We start from the raw sequence: 14,414 nt of genomic DNA, 5'->3' as shown, positions 1-14,414 counted from the left end.
GCATGTATGTTTTTAAGCACAGGGTATCTGCAAGTAGGGAGGTAAAAGAACCCGTCCTACTCTGTTGTACCTTCTCCACATATTGGGCACCAGTCAGCATCTGAACTGAAGAATGCAGATGTGAATCAGAAAAACTTGTGTTGGAGAAAGAGAAAATTTTAATGACCTTCAATCAAACCACTGCTCTAGGGACACCAGGATAAGCTAGGTCATCAGATCAACTATTCAAAAGAAAAGACAAGGGTACATTATTCAACTATTCCAACTAACTCCTGTAAATGATATGCTATTTATGTATTTGTTCTGGGAACAAAAGGCATGTATAATTGTAACATAATCTGAATCCTATTTATGAAAAAGAAACAGAAAATCCCCCAAGGGGTTCCAAAAAACAAGTTTATTTGTATGGTATAAATGCAATTATGTTGAATTGTTTTAATTAAATACAATAATACAGATTAAGTAATTAATCTTCTCCTTCATACAAATTAGTTCACATTTTATGTTTCATATTACAAGGAAACATCACTTCCTATGCTATTCCTTTTAAATCAAACAAACATTCACAGCAGTTTTTTCAAAAATTATGACAGTTACTATTTTCACACGAGTAAGGGTATCACTTAGTGTAGTACTAAAGGGACACTGTTCAGAATGCCTACAAATTGTTCTTATCATTTTTCAATCCTCTGGCTTTTAAATATCTGTTGCTGACGATGTAAGCATCACATTATTACCACCCACTTTGTCTAACAATGAGGAGCTATGAGGTATCTCTCAAACCTTCCTGCTCAGACTAATTTACTGCCAGCATTTTATCTAAAGGAAGGTGACAGGGTATTTGTTTTCACACCATTACTCCATTTCGGATCAAATATCAATTAATATATCAGGATATTTGTGGATTGCATTATTTCATTTCAGAACAGGATGGATTTACTGTAACGCTTGCAATACTCAGACTGAAATTCCTTTCCATTTGTTGTTGCGCTCATGCTGAAGCAAAAATGAATGCGCAAGGAGTGGATTACAAACTGCATCTATCACCCATCCAGTTCAAGGCCCATATCAAAGTCAATGTTTTAGTTTTGAAACCGAGAAATACACCAGCAAGTTCAACAATATCACTCGATGTTCATTAACCATTTCCTGACTTGTTTAAAACTATTCTTGATCATGTTGATGCAGTGAATGTTTGACTTGGAAAACCTTGGAGCTTGAAACAAATAGTTTCATTTACAGAAGTTTTTGCTATTTTGCTATATCTCTTCACAGCACACTGAGGTATCTGAACTCATGGTTAGAGAAGTGAAAACTGTCTTTAGAGGTACCTGATCAACTTCCAGAATAGTGGCACATCTCAGCACCCAGTGGAAGAACTGAAATTCAAGATCTGATAATTATATTTGTCACTGAGCATGGATAATTGATGCAACATAAGTGGAGATTTAGTTTACATTATTCAGTCATGACTTCAGCTTGTAATAAAATATAAAAATCAAATATTGCTTTGAAATTTTTCTTTTCTGTAAAGCCAAAAGCATTTCTAACCAACTAGCATTAGTTGGATAATTCAGTTTAGGGATGCTAATAATGTATGTGACTTTATAAAACAACTGAACTTTCATTGCATTATTTCCACTTGGGGGTAAAGCATTTTCACAGCAAGTGACTGACATATTAAAAGTAAAAATTATTTAAAATACCAGTCAATTCACATTAAAAAAAAGTCCCGATCCTAAAATTGCAGCAAGTTTTTGTAATCAGCCTTATTTATTTTTTCACATTAGATGCTGAGATTGAAATTTGTAATGTCTTCTTTTAACATGATAGGGATCAGAGCTATAAGGTGCTGTATAAACAGACATATTTACCCACTCTGCTTAGTATTGAATAATTCTGGACTCACACTGTGGGACAGCAGTGACTGTTTAATGTTTTCTGCAGCAAGGCCATTTTACTGAGGTCCGCATATCCACCCGGGAGGAATGAGTAAATAGAACCTTGGTCCCAGATGAAATAGGGCTTAATAAAAATGGTTAATCTCCATGACGGAGAGCTGTTTTCTCCTTACACAATACTGTCCGTCAAGCACTTGAGCTTTTCTTCTTCATTCGAGTCCTGGTTGGCTCTGTCAGTATCAGTGGTTCCTGGATGATTACTGCCTTATATTTTTTATTCAGCAGTTCCACCTCTAGCTGTTGTCCTATTTTGCTGAGCTCCAGAGGCACATATGCAAAGGCCACACACTGTTGAGTGTTATAACTGTAGGCTCCAGATGTGGTGTTACCTACAACCTTAACAGACAAAAATACAGCTTTACAGGCTGAACTTTGCATTTAAGGAAACAGCATTAGTTCCTATTGTGGGGATGAAGTTTATGCTGTTTGAAGTGACTCAATTAGAACTAAGAAAAGGAGCAAATTCTTATTTCAGATGCCCAAGGATAGCAGTAATCACTGTTTCCTCCAAGCTGACTGTAGAGTACTTTAGGCATCTTGAAAGATGCCATCTCCAATAAAGCAGCACTTTCTTGACTCTGCACTGAGGGTTAGCCTAGCTTATGCAGTGAACTTCTGGAGTGGGACATGAGCCTATAATGTTCTGATTCCAGGTAACAGTATTACATAATTAACCCTATTTGACACTTACTGAGTGGTTGGAATGTGGCTCTTGCTACCAAATGGAATGGTTGAGAGGAATACCTAGCTGCCCTTAAGTCCAAATGAAGGAGAAGAAGGGTATGCAAAAGGATTAGCTGAAATGAAGTGGAAGCTTCCTTGAAGCACAAACACTAGTGCAATGCCTTTTTAGCCCCCCCATGTTAGTCAGTTTCAGAGGTATCAGATTTTACTGAGTGCTGTATGAGATTTGAATCAAAGGAGCAGGAGAATTGACGTTTCGGGCATAAGCCCTTCTTCAGGGCTGTAAATTTTTGTTCCTCACTGTTAATTTTCACTGATCTGGGATTAATTACACAATGAACTTTAATCTCTGGTTGCAATACAGTGCCACAAAATGCTTTGCTACTGAACAAAAGCATATCTTACTTTTTCCCCATGATTCTTCCTCAGCATCACCCCTTTACAACGTCATCTCAATGAACTCTAATCTTGGCAGTAGTGATAAATGGCTCCATTTCGGAATGGCAGGCAGTGACCAGTGGGGTACTGCAGGGATCAGTACTGGGACCGCAGCTTTTTACAATATATGTTAATGATATAGAAGATGGTATTAGTAATAACATTAGCAAATTTGCTGATGATACTAAGCTGGGTGGCAGGGTGAAATGAAAGGAGGATGTTAGGAGATTACAGGGTGACCTGGACAAGTTACGTGAGTGGTCAGATGCAGTTTAATGTGGATAAATGTATGGTTATCTACTTTGGTGGCAAGAACAGGAAGGCAGATTACTACCTCAATGGAATCAATTTAGGTAAATGGGCAGTACAAAGAGATCTGGGTGTTCTTGTACGCCAGTCAATGAAGGTAAGCATGCAAGTACAGCAGGTAGTGAAGAAGGCTAATAGCATGCTGGCCTTCATAACAAGAGGGATTGAGTATAGAAACGAAGAGGTTCTTCTGCAGCTGTACAGGGCCCTAGTGAGACCACACCTGGAGTACTGTGTAGTTGGATAGAGCTCTCAAGGATAGTGGAATCAAGGGTTATGGAGATAAGGCAGGAACAGGATACTGATTAAGGATGATCAGCCATGATCATATTGAATGGTGGTGCAGGCTTGAAAGGCAGAATGGCCTACTCCTGCACTTATTGTCTATTGAATCCTTTCCAGTGAAGATACCATTGGGGCTCTTATGATGTTATGGGATCCAATTTCAACACATTCATTAAGCACTCACCTATTTCTAGACTCATTTAGATGAAATCATGATTGGGGACGTGGCAGTGCTAATAAGGTGCTGAGTTAATTTAGGGTTAGGATTATTTTGACAGGTCATTTACCCACTGGGCAGATAGGGTTAAAATCAGGGCTGGGAGAAAGTGAGGACTGCAGATGCTGGAGATCAGAGCTAAAAAATGTGTTGCTGGAAAAGCGCAGCAGGTCAGGCAGCATCAAAGGAGCAGGAGAATCGACGTTTCGGGCATAAGCCCTTCTTCAGGGCTGTAAATGTTTGTTCCTCACTGTTAATTTTCACTGATCTGGGTTTAATTACACAATGAACTTTGATCTCTGGTTGCAATACAGTGCCACAAAATGCTTTGCTACTGAACAAAAGCATATCTTACTTTTTCCCCATGATTCTTCCTCAGCATCACCCCTTTACAACATCACCTCAATGAACTCTGATCTTGGCATGTTGCTGTCCTCTTCCATCGTCTTTGCCTCAGCGACCACGTCTTTGGTCAAGAGTCTTCCTCCCAGCTCCTGTATTCTCCCTCTACCTGAACTCTTCCCTCTGAGCTTTTAGCTTTCCAAGATCTTTTCACTGCACTGCTGGCATGAAAACAGTTGCCTCAATTTCTCGGCTCCCTGCACCTATCATAAACTACCTTCCTCTGCACTAGAAACCACTGTACTCTTCGGTCCAGCTCTTACATTGTATTAAACCTGCTGACAAGAATGACATTACTATTGTTTAGTAAACTGACATCTAGGATGTTGAGGCTTAATGCCAACTCTGTCACCTCTTCATACATCCTCTGATCCCACCACTAAGAAGTAAGCTCTTACCTCCCAGACCATTGCTAACCTCTTCTCTTCTAATGATTTTAGCTACATGGCTGTCAAATGTATTGTCTGCTAGCCCAAGTGATGTCAATACCATTTATGTCCTGTATTCCACAAATAATATTGCTCTGCTAGATCAACTATTTCAACCTGTCCCTGCCCACAGAAGATATTTCATATTACCTTTACTTCTTTTTTCTCCCTTTGTCCAGCCTCTTCTCCCCTCCATTCATGAACTCTTCCCAGGGTCTTCCACTGCTAAAACATTTACCAGGCCCTGACCAGCTCCTTTTCACCACAGACATCAGTTCTTCATCTCCCACAAAGATAGACCGAGGCTCCTTGCTTTTCCTTTCGAGAGAGGCTTAACAAACTGTCATCCTCTGCACCCTCCCCTGCCTGGGTGAACCTACAATGAGCAGCAAGACTCCACTACTGGACCAAATCCATTGCTGCTCTTTTGCTCTAAATTACAAACTGTTCCTCAAAGTCCTCTTTAAATGTACTCCACCAAGTCTTCTTTGATCAGCTCCAGATTTTTTTTCCATCTGATGTTGCCCATTCCACTAACATACTGGTAGTACATATATTCAGGAGGCAAAATACATCTCCTGGCAGTCTATGTTGTCACAATGACCCATTAATATCTCTGAGCAGTCCTATGTAACATTCCTTCATTAGTGGGTTATTTTCGCTCTCAGTCTCTCTCTCTCTCTCTCTCTGCCTCCAGACAGCCATTTTTGAACGTATCTGCCCTCCTTTCAAAAAAACCCCAGATTTTTGAATAACACATTAAAAATATCTGTGGTACTTCGTGGTTCTGACCCATGGTCATGACAGAAGATCAGGTTCCTACAAAGCCCTTCCTGATGATGTTGCTTCTCAGGTAGAGAGGGTATTCACCACTCTGTTGCCTGGTGGTTATGGGAGGACCTTGTTACTGTCAAATCATTGTTACTTTGGTCTTCTTGCATCTGATGTATAGACTAACGTTGATGTCACTATTCTCAAAACTAGTGATCTTGAAGCACAAGCAATTCTTCAGCCAGTAAGGAGGTTTCATCTGTTATCTGGTGGGGTTTCCATATAATGTCAAAGTCTGAAGACCTTTCTCGTAATCAATAACCAAGAGAAAAGGAATGAGAAGAGTATACAGCCATGCCATGTCCCTGTGATGATGCTGAAGGACTTTCTGGTGGCTGTGCTAGTTTGGATAAAGCAGATACTCCAAAGTCATGGTATAAGGCTTTGAAAATATTCATGTATCTCTTTGAGGTGTCATACCGTCTTATTACATACCAGAGTGACTGCCAATGGATGCTGTTGAAAGTTTTCCTGAAACCAATAAAATTCCATGGAATGCTTGGCATCTCTCTTGTTCTGATCTGACTTAGGACCACGCCCTCAGCTCACATCCAGTACATTGTTGACTGCCTCAGTGTGGATTTCTGTTCCAAACTTGGAAAATTACAACATTTTCTTTCAAGTTTAACTCTTTACATTCACAGGGTCCAACTGTGATTTTTCCCTTTCCATTCTTGCATTCTGGATTTTGTCTGTCAATCAATGTCTACGATAAACTAACGGGTTCTGACAATTAACTTCATATTTCTTCCCTCTTCACTTCATGGAAGGACTCTTATTCCAATCTACTCTTATTTGTATGGCTGGTTCAGTTCAGTTTCTGGGTAATGGTAACACCATTGAATGTCAAGGAAATTCTCTCCTGTTGGGGATGGTCCATAGTGGACCTTCTAGGGCACCAGTGTTATTTGTCACTTATCAATCTGTGGCTGAATCCCATTAACAATTTCTTTTGGCCTCATCTCATTAAGTTGTTCACTATTTAATCTCTCATACCTTCCAACTTATCATAGACCTTCCCGTTAATTCTTTCCTTTCTCATCCCATTTCCTGCCTCGGCATTTGCTTAAAACTCAGTGCATCCTTGCAATCATCATCCTGATATATTAACCCTCTTTCCCTTTACTGATACTGCCTGCAAGGTTTTCTGCTGAGTTTTCTCCAGTACTTCTGTTTTTATTTCAGCTTTCCAATATTTTGTTTACTTTTTTTTGTTGTTGCTGTAAATCTTTTCTTAGAGATCTCTCTTGTTGCTATGTACTATCAACGAACCATAGCCATCTCCCTTCAGGAGACAGCAGAGTGCAGCTTGCTCCATACCCACAGTTGCAACAGAATTCATCTCACTGACTGAAACTCTGGAGCAAAGGAAACACTCAAGAAAGATTTGTGGAGGCAATCTAACATAGGAATTAGTCTGTGATTTTACTGTAGCGTTAATTAAAATGGATTCCTCAGTCAGGCCTTATGGGAAGATGGGCCAAGGGATATAGTTTGGAGACACATGGTCTCAGCAGTAAGGAGTGCTATGCTATCAATGGTTCTTTTTCAAGTTAATTAAATCTCTTTGGGCCTACCTTATCTTCATACCAAATGCTTTCATTTCCTTCAGGATCCACATCGTCAGTCTGCATGGTAAGGTACACCAACTTGCGCTTAACACCCTCCTTCTTGATGTTCATTAAAGCCTGTTTTCCTATGAAATCGACTGGCTGAGTGAGACAAATACATCAACCTATCATAAACACCTGAACTACCGTTCGCTTTGTCAAGAAATGGCACACACTTTTGAAGAAAACTATTTCAGCTACTATGAGGCAAGGTATGAATAGCTCCCAGCATGTTTAAATTGACCTAACTTTCACAGGTCCCTTTAATTTTAAGACTGCAATTCATATTAAACATGACTTAGTGTGAAATGTGTTGTTTTGATGTTGTAACAGAGAAGTTTATCTGGAAAGAGAGCAGATAAGATGAAATGTTGCCAAACAAACTGCCCACTGTTAATCAAAGGTTCAGATCTTGAGATATATTTAGCCTTTGTCAGAGTCAGAGAAAAAATAACAGGGTTGGATTGCGAGAGGATATTTAATTTTACTCAACACGTTCACACAGTTTGGAGTATTATGGAATAGGGATACTATACTGACACGGATAGCAGATTGGCAGACTGGGAATAAAAGAGTTATGTTCCAAGTGACAAGCAATGACTAGTGGGGTAGGGATCAGTGCTTGGACCCCAGCTATTCACAATATACATTAATTGTGGTATAATACTTGGATAATAAATGCTGGTACAGCCAGCAATGCCTTCATCCCGTGAATTATTTTTTTTTAAATGGTATAGATGAGCAAACTAAATGTAATATCTCCAGGTTTGCAGATGACATAAAGGCTGGGTGGGAGAGTGAGCTATGAGGAGGATGTGGAGATACTTGATTTGTGAAAAGGTGAGTAAGTGGGCAAATACATGGCAGATGAAGTATAATGTGCATAACTGTGAGGCAGATTATTAGCTGAATGGTGATAAATTGGGGAAGGGGTAAGAAATGAAATTAAATTGATAGCAAGAAGTGATACATAGTTGTAAGGCATAGAATCTGTGTGGGTAGAGTTGAGGAACCGCAAAGTAAAGAAATACCCTAATAGGAGTTGTTTACAGGCCTCCTAGCAGTAGTCAGGATATGGAGAAGAAAATAAATCAGGAGATAGAAAACGCGTAAGAAAATCTCTATTACAATAATCGTGGGGGACTTCAATATTCAGGTGGATTGGGAAATCAGATTGGTAGCAGATCCCAAGAAAAGCAATTTGTGGAATGTCTGCAAGATGGTATTTTGGAGCAGTTTGTGGTAGAGCCTATTAGGGAATGGGCAATTTTGGATTTGGTGATGTGTAAGGGGGCTGACTTGATTAGAGACCTTAAGATGAAAAAAACACCTAGGGGGCAGTGACCATAATATGATAAAATTTACCCAGCAGTTTTAGGGGGAGATGATGGAATCAGACAGAGTGGAATTACAACTGAGTAAAGTTCACTACAGAGACATGAGGAAGGAACTGGTCAGAGCTGTTTGGAAGGGGAGTGTAGCAATGGCAGGAGTTTCTGGGGGGTAATTCAGGAGGCACAGCAGAAATACATCCCAGGGGCAGCATAACAGCAAATAGAAAAAACATACAAAGTGGTGAACATTAGTGGGAAGCCAAAGAATTGGGAAACCTTCAAAAACCAGCACAGGAGAGGTAAAAAGCAATAAGGGGGTGAAGATGAAATATAAGGGAGGGTCCCAGAGTACTGGGGAAAATGGCTAATGTAACAGCCCTTGTTTAAGAAGGGAGGGAGGCAGAAACCTATAGGCCAGTTAGCCTGACCTCGGTTGTTGGTAAGATTTTAGGGCCCATTATTCAAGATGAGATTTCAGAATCCTTGGAAGTGAATGGTAAAATAGGGCTGAATTAGCATGGCTTCATCAAGGGGAGATCATGCATGACAAATTTGTTCAAATTCTTTGAGGCAGTAACAAGAAAATTAGATAAGGAAATCCAGTGGACATGATCTATTGATTTCCAGAAGGCCTTTGATAAGATGACGCAGAGGAGACTGCTAAATAAGATAAGAGCCCATGGTGTGACAGACAAGGTACTTGCATGAATAGAGGATTGACTGACAGGCAGAAGGCGGAGAGCAGAGATAAAGCGTTTTTTTTTCAGGGTGGTAGCTGGTGACTCTACAGGTGTCTGTGTTGGGACCTAAAACTATTCACATTATATATTTCATTATATATATTAGGGAGGCACAGTGGTTCAGTGGTTAGCACTGCTGCCTCACAGTGCTAGGTGCCCGGGTTCGATTCCAGCCTTGGGCGACTGTCTGCATGGAGTTTGCACTTTCTCCCCGTGTCTGCGTGTGTTTCCTCTGGGTGCTCCAGTTTTCTCCCATAATGCAAAGATGTGTAGGTTAGGCGAATTGACCATGCTAAACTGTGGATAGTGTTCAGGGATGTGTAGGTTAGATGCATTAGTTAGGGGAAAAGTAGAGGAATAGGTGTAGGGGAATGGGTCTGGTTGGGTTACTCTTTGGAGGGTCAGTGTGGACTTGTTGGACCAAATGGCCTGTTTCCACACTGTAGGGATTCTAATTCTAATTCTAGTACTATCTAAAGGTGGAGGGCAGGTAATGTTGAGGAACCGAGAAGGCAGCAGAAGGACTTGGATATGCTAAGAGAGTGGGCAAAGAAGTGGCAGATGGAATACAAAGCCCGTAAGTGTGAGGTATCCACGTTGGGAAGAAGAATAGAGGCATAGACTATTTTCTGAATGGGGAAAGGTTCAGAAATCTGAAACACAAAGGAACTTGGAAGTTCTGATTAAACATTCTCTTAAGGTTAACACACATCTTCAGTTGGCAGTTAGGAAGACAAGTGCAATGTTAATATTCATTTCAAAAGGAATAGAATAAAACAGCAGAGATGTACCACTGAGGGGGTATAAGATTGTGGCCAGATCGCATTTGGAATACTGTGAGCAGTTTCAGGCCTCTTATCTGAGGAGGGATGTGCTGGCATTGGAGGGGATCCAAAGGAGATTTACAATAATGATCCCGGGGATGAAGGACTTGTGATGATGAGGAGCATTTGCTGATTCTGGGCCTGTATTCAATGGAATTGGACTTCAGTAAGGCATTCGACACAGTTCCCCATGGGAGACTAGTTAGCAAGGTTAGATTTCATGGAATACAGGGAGAACTAGCTATTTGGATACAGATAGGTATGACTCAAAGGTAGAAGACAGAGGGTGGTGGTGAAGGATTGCTTTTCGGCTGGAGGCCTGTGACCAGTGGAGTGTCACAAGGATCGGTGTTGGGTCCACTACTTTCTGTCATTTATATAAATGATTTGTATATGAACATAGGAGGTAGAGTTAGTAAGTTTGCAGATGACACCAAAATTGGAGGTGTAATGGACAGTGAAGTAGACAGTGTAGTGGACACGTTTGGAATATTGCATGCAATACTGGTCTCCTTCCTATTGAAGATTGTTGTGAAACTTGAAAGGGTTCAGAAAAGGTTTACAAGGATGTTGCCAGGGTTGGAGGATTTGAGCTATAGGGAGAGGTTGAATAGGCTGGGGCTGTTTTCCCTGCAGTGTTGAAGGCTGAGGGGTGACCTCATAGAGGATCTCATAGGGATTTATAAAATCATGAAGGGCATGGATAGGATAAATAGACAAAGTCTCTTCCCTGGGGTGGGGGAGTCCAGAACTAGAGGGCATAGGTTTAGGGTGAGAGGGGAAATATATAAAAGGGACCTAAGGGGCAACTTTTTCATGCAGAGGGTGGTGTGTGCATGGAATGAGCTGCCAGAGGAAGTGGTGGAGGCTGGTATAATTGCAACATTTAAAAGGGATCTGGACGGGTATATGAATAGGAAGGGTTTAGAGGAATATGGGCCAAATGCTGGCAAATGGAACTAGATTGGGTTGGGATATCTGGTTGGCATGGACAAGTTGGACCGAAGGGTCTGTTTCCATGCTGTACATCTCTATGACTGTAATTTAGGATGAGAAGGAAATCTGATTGAATCTCACAGGATGTTGAGAGACCTGGATAGCGTGGATGTGGAGAGACTAGGACCCAAGGGCACAGCCTCAGAGTGAAGGAACAACCGTTATAATTGAGATGAGGAGGAATTTCTTCAGCCAGAATGTGGTGAATCTGTGGGACTCATTGCCGCAGAAGGCTGTAGAGGCCAAGTCATTGAGTGCATTTGAGACAGATACATTGATAGGGTGGCAGTGAGCTGACTTCTTGAACTGCTACAGTCTATTGATTTATAGATAGGTTCTTGATTAAAAAGGGAATCAAGGGTTATGGGGAGAAGGCAGTAGAGTGGGGCTGAGAAACATATCAGCAGTATCAAGTGACTGAACAGATCCGCTGGGCCAAACGGCCTAATTCTGCTCTTAAAGCTTATGGATTTATGGATCAAAGGGTATGGGGAGAAAGGAGGAACAGGGTATGGACTAGGATGACGAGGCATGATCTTATTAAATGGAGGGGCAGGCTCGAAGGGCTGAATGGCTGCTCTGGCTCTTATTTCCTGTTTCTTTGGTGGAAATACATGCTGTTCGAAAATCCCCGTACCTTGTTCAACTTGATGAAATAATCCAATCCAGCTTCAAAGGCGTTTGAATCACAGTTCATCTGGAGAACAGAAAAAGAATCCATCAATCCTTCATAAGATTGAACCCTCAGCAAAGCCAAGCTGTTTTAAATTCACTCGTGAGGTGTGGGCAATGCTCCAGCATTGATTGCCTGTGCCTTGTTGGCCTTGAGAAGGTGGCAGTGAGCTGTCTTCTTGAACTGCTGTAGACAAAGTGAATTATAAATTACAATAGTGGATCCCAACCTCAGTAACATAGCACACTTCAATTCCATAGCACATCCACTTTTTCGTGGCATCTCCCGTCCATTCAAATCCAAAGGCTAGATAGCAGAACCCCTTATTAATCAATTGAACTGTTGTTTCTTTTTTTGTCTTTGGGCTTAGATGTTTCATCAATGATTGAATTAGCAGAGGAATCACCTCTTTTGACAAGAAACATCCATTTCTTCCTAGATCAGGAGACATGCGATAGATTTCGCAAAGAAATATGGATATGGTCAATTTAGGCCATTTATGCTAATGTAAAAGCTATCACATTATTTCAATTTTGTCCTTTGGCCACTTGTGTTTAGAATGTTCACGTTTTAAAATCGAAAGATCGATACTTCACTTTTAATTTGATGCTTAGTTGCAATTTTGGATATAATGTGGTTAAGATTAAACAATGTTTATTTTACATTAATTTTCATGAATAAGATTTCACAGCACACTCGGACAGTTCTCGCAACACACAGGTTGAAAATCGCTCAATTATGCAACAGTGCTGAAGTGTTGTGAATATACCTTGGGGTTAGTAAATATATTGCTCTAGAAAATAACTACTGTTCCTGATAAAATCAGCCAACTCAGCAACAACCAGGATGTCTTAGCCCAGAGGGCAGTTAAGAACCATCCATTTAGCTTGCAGCATGTTGGCTCAGTGGTTAGCACCGCCCAGTGTCAGGGACCTGGGTTCAACTCCCACCTGTGTGGAGTTTGCACATTCTCCCCGTGTCTGCGTGGGTTTCCTCCAGGTGCTCCAGTTTCCTCCCACAATGCAAAGATGTGCACGTCAGGTGAATTGGCCATGCTAAATTGCCCGTAGTGTTAGGTACATTAGTCAGGGGTAAATGTAGGGGAATAGGTCTGGATGTTAATGTGCATCAGCGCTGCAGCCTTCCCTATCCAGACCTGCTTCGCTAACTTTGAGGATGTTCATCCTGTTGGTCTGGAGCAAAATCTTCCTCGCGGCTTTGATTCCCTTCACAAGGACCTTGAGGGACAGGAAACATCAGCAGTGCAGGACAGCAGCCCTCCCATCCATCTCATGTTGGTAAAAATGTCCTTCATGATTGATCAAGGAGGGATAAGTAGTGAATACAACCTTCCTTTGGGAGGTGCATCCTCAAGTAAACCCAGACTTGAGCGATGAATGGAAAGCTAATGTGTGTTAGGGGTGGACTACCTGCTTTCTTATTTGGTGGAGGAGGAGGTTTTGTGAAATGAAATAAGGCTCAAAGTTTATCATTGTCCAGGCCTCAAGCTCATGACATCATTCACAGCTACTGTCTAGTCTTCCAACCCTCACCCGTGCCCATTTCACATCCTGAGTTAAAGTGAGGCCTGGGTCCTCGGTTTAACATTTTGTCTGAAAGGCAACGTATCTGTTGATTCAGAACTCCTTCAGAACTCCACTGAAGCATCAGTTTGGATTATGCACTCAGATCTGGAGCAAGGGGCTTTGAAAATTACAATCTACAGATTTAGAGGAAGGAAGTGTTACTACTGAGCCAAGCTGAGAGCACTATATTCAAAGAACTTCTTTGTAACCTTGCTTACAGGCAAGAACCTCCTTAATTGTGAAGCCAAACCAGCAGAGAATCAAATAACTATTACAACACAGAAGGCAGCCTTCCAGCCCATCGTGCCAATACTGGACCAGTTTGTGTGGTCTGATGTGTAGGGTGTGGAAACCTGGAAGGGAAAAGGAAGAAATCCCATTCACCTCAGAGGGCAGTGGTACTGCCACAACCAGCTGGAGGCTTGGGCAGTTGTGCATCTTGCACTTCATTATCATTTTGGAGGGACAGTCTCTCAACCAAACCCAATGTCAATGCCAGTCAGAAGGAAATCGAAGAAGGGTCTGTAGAACTATGCCTTGGCAAGGTCTAGATATGAATATGGTAGGGTGAAAGGAGGTTAGTCTGAGGTAGGGGAGACAATGAAACACACCCGAACCTTGATGAGTTATGAGGAAGAATGACTAGATCTGAAACATTAACTCTGCTTTCCCTCCACCGATGCTGCCAGACTTGCTGAGTTTCTCCAGCAATTTTCTGTTTTTGTTCCTGAACCTTTCCTGGCTCTGATCCTGTCTGCTGTCATTATTCACACTTTAATGAAAATTGTGTCAGGTGTAAACAGTGTCATGGGCTCTGATAAATAACTGGTACTGAAGGCCATGGTCTACATGTTGCTGGTATCTTTCCAATGATGAGATGCAGTGAGGAGGAAGGTGAGTGACACAGCAGAAGACATCCAGTAGATGTAGTGTACTGGACTTTCAGAAAGCTTTTGATAAAGTCCCACATAGGAGGATAGTGAGCAAAATTAGGGCGCATGGTATTGGGGGCAAAGTACTAACTTGGATTGAAAGTTGGTTGGCTGACAGGAAACAAAGAGTAGTGATAAACGGCTCCATTTCGGAATGGCAGGCA

General features: G+C 41.4%; 1 protein-coding gene across 2 annotated transcripts in view; it reads right to left on the bottom strand.

Moving 5' to 3' along the window:
• Positions 1–377: 377 nt before the first annotated feature.
• Positions 378–14,414, bottom strand: part of dmgdh (dimethylglycine dehydrogenase) — a 143,704-nt gene continuing 129,667 nt past the window's right edge. For both annotated transcript variants that reach the window (XM_043706890.1, XM_043706897.1), the window contains 3 exons: positions 11,697–11,756; positions 7,133–7,267; positions 378–2,297 (listed from right to left, as the gene is read on the bottom strand). In XM_043706890.1, coding sequence (XP_043562825.1) covers positions 2,088–2,297; positions 7,133–7,267; positions 11,697–11,756 — 405 coding nt within the window. In that variant the 3' untranslated portion in view covers positions 378–2,087. The remainder of the gene's footprint in view (positions 2,298–7,132; positions 7,268–11,696; positions 11,757–14,414) is intronic.

This window comes from Chiloscyllium plagiosum, chromosome 2 (assembly GCF_004010195.1).
Source record: "Chiloscyllium plagiosum isolate BGI_BamShark_2017 chromosome 2, ASM401019v2, whole genome shotgun sequence".
NCBI classification, from domain to species: Eukaryota; Metazoa; Chordata; class Chondrichthyes; order Orectolobiformes; family Hemiscylliidae; genus Chiloscyllium; species Chiloscyllium plagiosum.
This window is presented reverse-complemented; position numbering and strand designations above follow the sequence as displayed.